General features: G+C 33.8%; 1 protein-coding gene across 1 annotated transcript; it reads left to right on the top strand.

The window, feature by feature from the left end:
- The first annotated feature begins 4338 nt into the window (after positions 1-4338).
- LOC111877642 (uncharacterized) lies at positions 4339-7403 on the top strand. The gene has a single exon (XM_052769140.1). The coding sequence runs from the start codon at positions 4658-4660 to the stop codon at positions 7151-7153; it is 2496 nt and encodes an 831-aa protein (XP_052625100.1). The 5' UTR covers positions 4339-4657; the 3' UTR covers positions 7154-7403.
- Positions 7404-8909: the final 1506 nt, after the last annotated feature.

The following is an 8909-nucleotide window of genomic DNA, read 5'->3' as shown; positions in this document are numbered from 1 at the left end:
ATGCCATCTGCTTGCACATGAACATGGTTGACGATGGACTTTCAGGTGGGTGACGGAGGTGTTTTGGTGGTGGAGCTCCAACATTGATAAAAGGAATATGGTGAAGGTATTTTTGAGGTGGAGCCCCAGTAAATCAACTCTCCTCCGTATCATCTTCCCGTTCCTTCACTTGTGTCTTCTACTTCAGCTTCTTCAACTTTCGCTAGAGCTTTTTGCCGAAGAAACTAGATTGTGAACTACAATATCACCGTCATGATGGTCCGATGTTGGTCGTCGTCCTGATGCACTGAAGGAAGTTGTTCGGTAATCTCACATGGTGGTGGCCATCGTCCCAGTGGGAGCTAATTTCACATTCAATAGAAGGCAACGGTGGGTTGTGGAGGTTCTCTTAGGGTGGAAATTTGGTTCCATCAGAAGTGGGAGTAGGGTTTAAAGAAAACATTCACTTTGAGAGATTTAGGCTTGAAGGGTGGGGGTGGATTTGACCTATGATTTTTTTTATTATAATGAAATAACTATTTAACATAACTAAAAATATAAAATATATATATATGAGGGCAATAACGTCTTTTCAAATCTATCATGGGCGAAAATCGTAACAAAATAATAAGCTTGGGACGGTCCGAGTGCAAAAAAAAAAAAGTTAGAGACCAAACATACAATTTTGACCAAATAATGGACGCTTTTAGTAATTTACTCTTCTAAATAATAACACTAATAGATGCATCTTTTCAAAACCTTTCAAGCGATTAAGTTTGATACACATAACATTTAACTTATTAGTGTAATTAATTAATTAATTATTTTCAATAAATAAACAATTTTATAAACAAAATTTTTCTTTATTATTTTTTAGCTTTTTTAATAAATAGTAACTAATCATATAGTTAATTATTTATTATGATTGTTAAATAATAGATTTATTACTTATAAATATATATTAATTATTCAATCTTTTTAAATTATTTTTTATGTGTGGATCAATATTCATATATAATTATATATTTAATTATTTATTATGATTATTAAATAATAGATTTATTACACACACACACACACACACACACACATATATATATATATATATATATATATATATATATATATATATATATATATATATATATATATATATATATATATATATATATATATATATATATATATATATATATATATGTCAGTTTAAATACAAACGCAAGCTATTATGTTTTGATTAATAATGTTGGCAGAATTTAGGACAGTTATATGATGAAGTTGAAGGAACATATTCCAACTTTTGTAGCCAAACCCTAATTAGTTGCAACAAATCCTTCCTGAAATGACTAATCCTCTCACTCATTTTCATAACAACAATCTATATGAACCTTTTTTGGTTTGAACCTACAAATTAAATAAGATCAAACTTGTACTATTGTTATACCATTTTAACTAGTAATTTTTTGTTTCTTTGGTTTTTTCTTTTATATATATTAATCTAAAATAGGGCACGTTGCTCAATTTTCATTTATTTACCAAACATTTTTTTTTATATAAAGAATAAATATGGAATACTAAACATGTTGGTAATGACTCAAAAAGAATAACTCTTTTATGTGTTAAAACATAAAAGGACCGGATTAAGTAAGATTAAACAATATTCTTGTCCTTTGTTTATTTATAAAAATAAATATGTTAAATATAGCAAAAAAACTTTATATAATACTAATAATATAATTTTTTTTATTCATCGGTTTATATAGTTTTATCTTAACTATATTATAAAACATATTTTCTTTTTGAAATTTGAAAAGTACAATCCTTGATAACTTAATATACAAATTTATTATGCACAAACAACTCATTTTTTTATGAATAAAAACTAATTACGGTAAAAACCATTCATAGCAATTGAAACATTCAAATAATATTTTTCTAACATAGGTCTGCCAGAAAATTTATAGTTACTGAAACAGTTAAATAATATTTTTTGAATAATAACAACCATTAATCGAAACACTAATAATCGTCGTTGCCGCTTTGCGTGAATGTAAATATATCATGTTTATTTGTTGTACCATATTGATTGTTAGGTAAAATAGAATTTAAATTAATAAATTTACCTATAAACAAAAGAAAATCAGCATATAATACACGGAATGATTTAAAAGATCAATATAAATTTACCTTTTTCTATAAAATACCGAATGTAAATATCGCTACTTTTAAGTTACTGTACCTCCCTTACAAAAAGTTGTTTTAGCGTACAATGAATTCGTCATACTCATCTTCCACGTTTTTATCGGAGACAAGTGAAAAGTAATTATTAGATAAAAAAATCAATACTACGAGAACTCTTTTTATAGGTTAATATTATACTGAAATTATTTTATTATGAAAAAAACAAAATTACATTCTTTATTTTTTTAAAATATCTAAAGAATAATAATACCCATTAAAGCAAGAATTTAATAGATGGTCCTTAAATTATCTCTCAGTATTCATTTTTAATTCTTCTAGATTTTACTTTCTTAGATGAATAATTTCATTACTACTTTTATTGGTGCTTGATTATTAAATTAGTCAAATGCATAATAGTAACTCGTTTGTCATGTTTTGATTTAATTTATAAATTAACAAAATAAAAAAAAAATAACTTTTTATCTTTTTATTTTCCTTCTCTTTTTTCTCATGATCTAATCCATTTTTGTTTAGATTTTTAATAACATGGATTTGCATAGGTACAATTTGATTCCCATATTTCGTATGTTTACTTTTTTTTTTTTTTTTTTTTTGTATTAATAAACATTCAATACATATCGATTGAAGGCAAATGGACAACAAGCTGCGCCGCTAGCCCTTTCTGAATGGCAAAACCAATTCTTTTGAAAACAACATTTGTAGATCTAGGAGATATGACATTAGAATGCATGACCCGTTGGACTCTATTAAGGAGCTCCACCGCCTCTGGTGCGAGAAAACCAAATATATCGAATGCAAAAGGAACAAACACATGTTGATTTTCTCTACATGCATTCTCGTGTTTTACCACTTTGCATGCAACGGCTTTCAAAGCGGCATGCCCAACTGTGAACCCCCGCTCCCCAAACCAACGAGAGGAGAGACCCCAGTAAGATCCACGCACGCATGCTTCCCTCCTATCCATCCAAAGACCAAAATGTCAGCCGGTCTAAGTGTGGACATGCCATCCTGCGGGCCCGTCAAAAAGTTCACTGACGCTTCTTTCTTCATAGAAATACCAACACACCGACAAGCATCAAAGAGAACATCCCGAACCGCATCATTTCTATACTTGAGACCAGGGAGCTCTCTACAATGAACCGCGTGTTTCCCAAAGGTATCCAAACATGCCTTACGACAAACTATGCATATATCGTCAATTGGGAATATGGGAATCATGAGGCGGTAACGAAGGATAGTTCGGTACTCCATATGAGACATATGCTGGCCAAGACCATCAATAGGGATAGTTAGCAGAAAATCCTGAGCATGAGGCGCCTGCAGACACTCAAAGACTGCTTTCTGTCTGACAGTCATGTCGAAGTCGACCTCCATATCTTGGACGATTTTGCTAAAAAGGGCACACGCCAAAGCTTTTTGGGATCTAGGGGGGGTGTCCTTATTAGTGAAACTGCTACAGTCAAATCCCGGAATCGTATCGCGAAGACGAGTCATAGCACATAGATAATCCGAATCCATACCACATATGCCACTGGCACGTAAGATATGGTATTGTAATGCCCAAGAATGGGCATTACAAGCTAACTTCAGATATATTCACATCAAATTTTGAAATGATTAACTAGCCGATTAAACTAGATTATGACCGAGTTAGATTTTATTCGTGTTTTTTCCTGACACATTCAATTTTTCCAAGCCAATTGACAAAGGAAATGATATCAGAGATTCATGTCATGTTATTAAAAAAACAATAGTAATCAAAAGAAATTGTAAAACATTATGTACGTACAATTAGAGATATGATACAGAACAATTTCAATAACAACATCAAATCCGATCCATCATCGATTGTCAATAAGAATCCAACAAAAGATATCATCCATAAAATAATTTGACTATGTTTCTAAAAGTGAAGTCTTTCATGAATTTCATCGGTAAAGTATTGAAAAAATGCAAAAAAAATTAAATAATTTTTGTAATTTAGTTGCAACATGGAAGGAAGGTAAGAAAAATAGTGGAAGGAAGCGTTTTGATTTTACAAATGTGTAGAAAGTAGAAATGAGCGCGTGTACACCTGACACAAAAAAGTTATGGTGTGGAGGATTACCCCACAACTAATAGTAACTATTCTTTTCTTTATTTTCTTTCATTATAATTTTATATAATTTATACACACAAAAACACCCCCTGTTGACTACACACGAACTCTCTGTCAGTCTCTACCCAAAATTCCATTTCCAAATAACTTAATTTAACCCAATTTTAGATCGCCGGAAACCACCACTCGCCGCCACCCACCTCCTTCCTTTCCTTCTTCTCAGCGTAACAAAACCATGCTTGGTAAAAATAATAAACGCAAGATTCGATTTTTCAAGCATACCCCTCCGTAGAAGTTATTATTATTATTATTATTTTTACCTTTCCCATTTAAATTTGTGTATTTTTTTTCAAAAAGTTGAGGTTTTTGGCTGCAATAATGGCGGCCGTGACCAATACTGCTGCTGCCACCACCACCACCACCCAACAACCACAGTCACCACCGGCTAACACAGCCATTGCCGCCGCCACCCAACTAGTGCCGGTACCATCAACAGAGCTAACCACTGATGAGATGGCGGTGAAGGCTGTTCATAAACGGTATGAAGGGCTGATGATGGTACGGACGAAGGCGATTAAGGGTAAAGGCGCCTGGTATTGGGCTCATCTGGAGCCTGTTTTAGTTCGTAATCAAGATACTGGTTTGCCGAAAGCCGTCAAGCTCCGGTGTTCTTTATGTGAAGCTCTTTTCTCCGCTTCCAATCCGTCCAGAACGGCGTCGGAGCATCTCAAAAGAGGAACTTGTCCCAATTTCAACTCTGAATCCAGTCCAAATCCGATTTCCTCCATATCGCCGGCTGGAATGGTGAATTTGTCTTCTCCGACTTCATCGTCTTCGCCTCAACCGCTGCAAAACCACCGGAAACGTAACTCATCTGGCAACCGTCGCGCTACCGGGTTTAAAATCAACAACAACTCTGCAAACCCTTCTGAAACTACTTACTCCGTTGCTCCAATTACGATGATTGAACCGGCGAGATTCTCGGTTGATGTTTCGTACCCGACCCGACCCAATTCCATGCCTGCATTTTCTTCTGCTGCGACGGTTGTGACGGTAAGCAGCGGAGGGATGTACTCTTCACACAACCACCACCATAACCACCACCAACAACAGCCGCAACATGTGATGTTATCAGGTGGTAAAGAAGATTTAGGTGCTTTAGCGATGTTCGAAGATAGTGTAAAGAAACTTAAAAGTCCGAAATCGTCGCCGGGCCAAACATTAACAAAAGCTCAAATCGAATCATCACTCGAATTATTAGCAAATTGGGTGTATGAGAGTTGTGGGTCAGTTTCTTTTTCAAGTCTGGAGCATCCAAAATTCAAAAATTTCTTGAACCAAATCGGTTTACCGGCGATAACCCGCCGCGACCTCGCCGGAGAAAGACTCGATTCCAAGTACGAAGAGGCCAAAACGGAATCCGAAGCCCGAATTCGCGACGCAATGTTCTTCCAAATCTCATCGGACGGATGGAAATCAAAGAGTAATCATCATTCAGGTGAATTCGAAAACCTGGTGAATTTATCGGTGAATTTACCTAATGGGACTAGCGTTTTCAGAAGAGGTGTTTTCACAGGTGGGTATGTTTTCTCAAAATACGCCGAGGATATTTTATGGGAAACAATCAGCGACATTTGTGGGAACAATTTCCAACAATGTGTAGGTATCGTTTCCGATAAATTCAGGAGTAAAGCTTTAAGAAATCTCGAAAACCAACATCATTGGATGATCAACCTTAGTTGTCAATTTCAAGGGGTTAATAAGTTGATTAAAGATTTCAGCAAAGAACTACCATTGTTTCATAAAGTGACTGATAACTGTATAAAAGTCGCAAACTTTGTGAATACCAACTCTCAAATCAGACATTCTTTCCTCAAGTACCAGTTACAAGAATACGGCCGAGCCGCATTGTTGCGGGTACCGTTTTGTGGGAGCGGGCGGGTCGACTTCGAACCCGTGTTCAATATGGTTGAAGACATATTAAGTTCAGCGAGAGCGTTACAACTGGTGGTTCTTGATGAATCTTACAAGATGTTGTCAATGGAGGATCAAACCGGGAAGGAGATTGAAGAAATGATGAGGTCTCATTTCTGGAACGAGTTAGAAGCGGTTCTTTCGTTGGTCCGGTTAATCAAAGGCATGGCTCAAGAGATTGAGAAAGAAAAACCAAGAATCGGTCAATGTTTGCCACTCTGGGAGGAGCTCCGACTGAAAATCAAGGACTGGTGTGGTAAGTTTCATGTCAACGAGAATCATGCAGACAAGGTGTTCGATAAAAGGTTTAAGAGAAACTACCACCCTGCTTGGGCGACTGCTTTTATCCTTGACCCATTCTATTTGATCCGTGACACAACCGGGAAATACTTGCCACCTTTCAAATGTTTAACATCTGAACAAGAGAAAGATGTAGACAAACTTATAACAAGGCTCGTTTCACGTGAAGAAGCTCACATTGCATTAATGGAGCTTATGAAATGGAGAACCGAAGGACTTGACCCGGTTTATGCCCAAGCAGTCCAGTTGAAACAAAGAGACCCGGTAACTGGTAAGATGAAGATAGCTAACCCACAAAGTAGCAGGTTAGTTTGGGAAACTTATCTCACAGATTTCAAATCTTTAAGGAAAGTTGCAGTGAGGTTGATCTTTCTTCATGCAACTTCATGTGGATTCAAATGGAATTCATCTTTATGTAAATGGGCTCAATCAAGAACCGGGATCGAAAAAGCACAGAAATTGATCTTCATTGCTGCACATTCAAAGCTCGAGAGACGAGATTTCTCAAATGATGAAGAAAAAGATGCCGAATTTTTCTCGATATCAAGTCGAGAAGATGATGTGTTGAATGAGGTTTTGTTTGATGCGTCTTCTTTGTGAAAACTTTTTCTTTCTTGCTTTTGATTTGATGATTATAATCCATAGTTTATGTAGGATTGATATTCTTTTTTTTTTTTTTTTTTTGCTTCTACTTGGGGTACTTGTTTAATTGCTCTTTTAGAAGATTTTGACACCTTTGATCGTTATAGAAAGGGGTCATCTTTTAGTTTAAAATCAGTAATTTTCTTTTTTGTTTGATGGGTACATGGAATCAAATATCAAATGAAGATTGTTGTAACATTTTTAATCATCTTGGTAACGCTAGACCAAACTTATGGGTTTGAATCATTGTTTTGTATTTTTTTTTTTTTCGGAATTCAACTTTTTAACCACAAATTAATCAACAATAAACTTTATTCTGTATTCTGATATTATAAATCAACTAGTGTAACCACAAATTAATCAACAACACTACTATACATGACACATCGTTTTCGTAAATAAAAACAAGAGAAAAAATCCAATGGTATTAAATTATTTTTTATTCCGTAGCCTTTGTGGCTATGATGTGAAATAAAATAAAAGTAAAATGGTTCAAGAGACATATTTTGGATGGTCCTGTATAGTGAGTTAAGAATTTTCAACATGTGCACTATTTTGTGTAATAATGATTTATGTTTTTTACGAGGACTAAAAGTGAAAGGATGCTAATAGTTGAGGGGGGTTTAAAGGAGAGTATGGTTGGTGGTAGGACATGATTGCGAGGAAAAAAAGGTTTTAGGACTAAAAGCAGAGGACTGTCGGCATGAAGCAGCACACAAAGATGCTCTGATTGCCATTTTACGTTACAACACGAATTCCGACTTTTGTTTTTAATATATTTTATTTACGTTTTGGTTATTTAAAGCTACAAAAAGTATAAAATTTGAATCAAACCATATCAAACGATCTAATTTAAATTTTATTATAATATATTACCGTTTGATTTCATGAGTTTTTTGGAATAAAAAAGTATCCTTTATCATTAAAATAAAAATAGAAAAGCATTAGGAACATAAATTTTATATGAGAGTTTTGCAAAAACGAGAGACAAAGAAAATGGATGTGATTAATTTTGAGTGCTAGTTGATTTTAATTTCGAACTTTGATAATTAGAAATCAATTTGAAGCTTGGTCGTTTGGAATGGTGAGACTTAGAACATCATTCAAAGCTCTATCTAGGATTTAAAAGAAATAAAAAAATTCCAAAAAACAATTGTTTGGAATTTGAATTTAAATCTTTCAACATAAGTTGATAGCTACATGGAAATAGTCGTATATAGAAAGATCTTATGAAATATAAAGTATTTTGGCATTTAGCTATAGACTATAGAGCACTTAGCTTACCATTACATCAAAAACGTCTAAGCATATTTGGGTCCAAGGTAAAATCAAAAAGAGGACTCGCAAATAAAAAAAATTCATATGGTGATTAAATTTAGTTATTTTTCTTTGGAAGGAATTGTTTTTAAGAGGCAAGCAACAAAACTTAAATAAAGTTAAGTATTCAATTATAAAAGCTTAACCATACAAATTATTACCCATTTGACATCTTATATCTTGTATAATGATAAATAAAATGCAATTGTGTTTTTATCCGTTATGACTTTAAACGATTAAAATTATTGTTTTTCAATCAATTATGTTCAACAGAAAAAACGTATTTTTATATTTGTATACAACATTTTATGCTTAATAGAGTTGTACAATACAATATTTTAAAGTATAAATTGTTGTGTATGTATAAATTTTGTTGTATACAAATTAGCTTTCATTT

This window comes from Lactuca sativa, chromosome 3 (assembly GCF_002870075.4).
Source record: "Lactuca sativa cultivar Salinas chromosome 3, Lsat_Salinas_v11, whole genome shotgun sequence".
In the NCBI taxonomy this organism is placed as follows: domain Eukaryota; kingdom Viridiplantae; phylum Streptophyta; class Magnoliopsida; order Asterales; family Asteraceae; genus Lactuca; species Lactuca sativa.
This window is presented reverse-complemented; position numbering and strand designations above follow the sequence as displayed.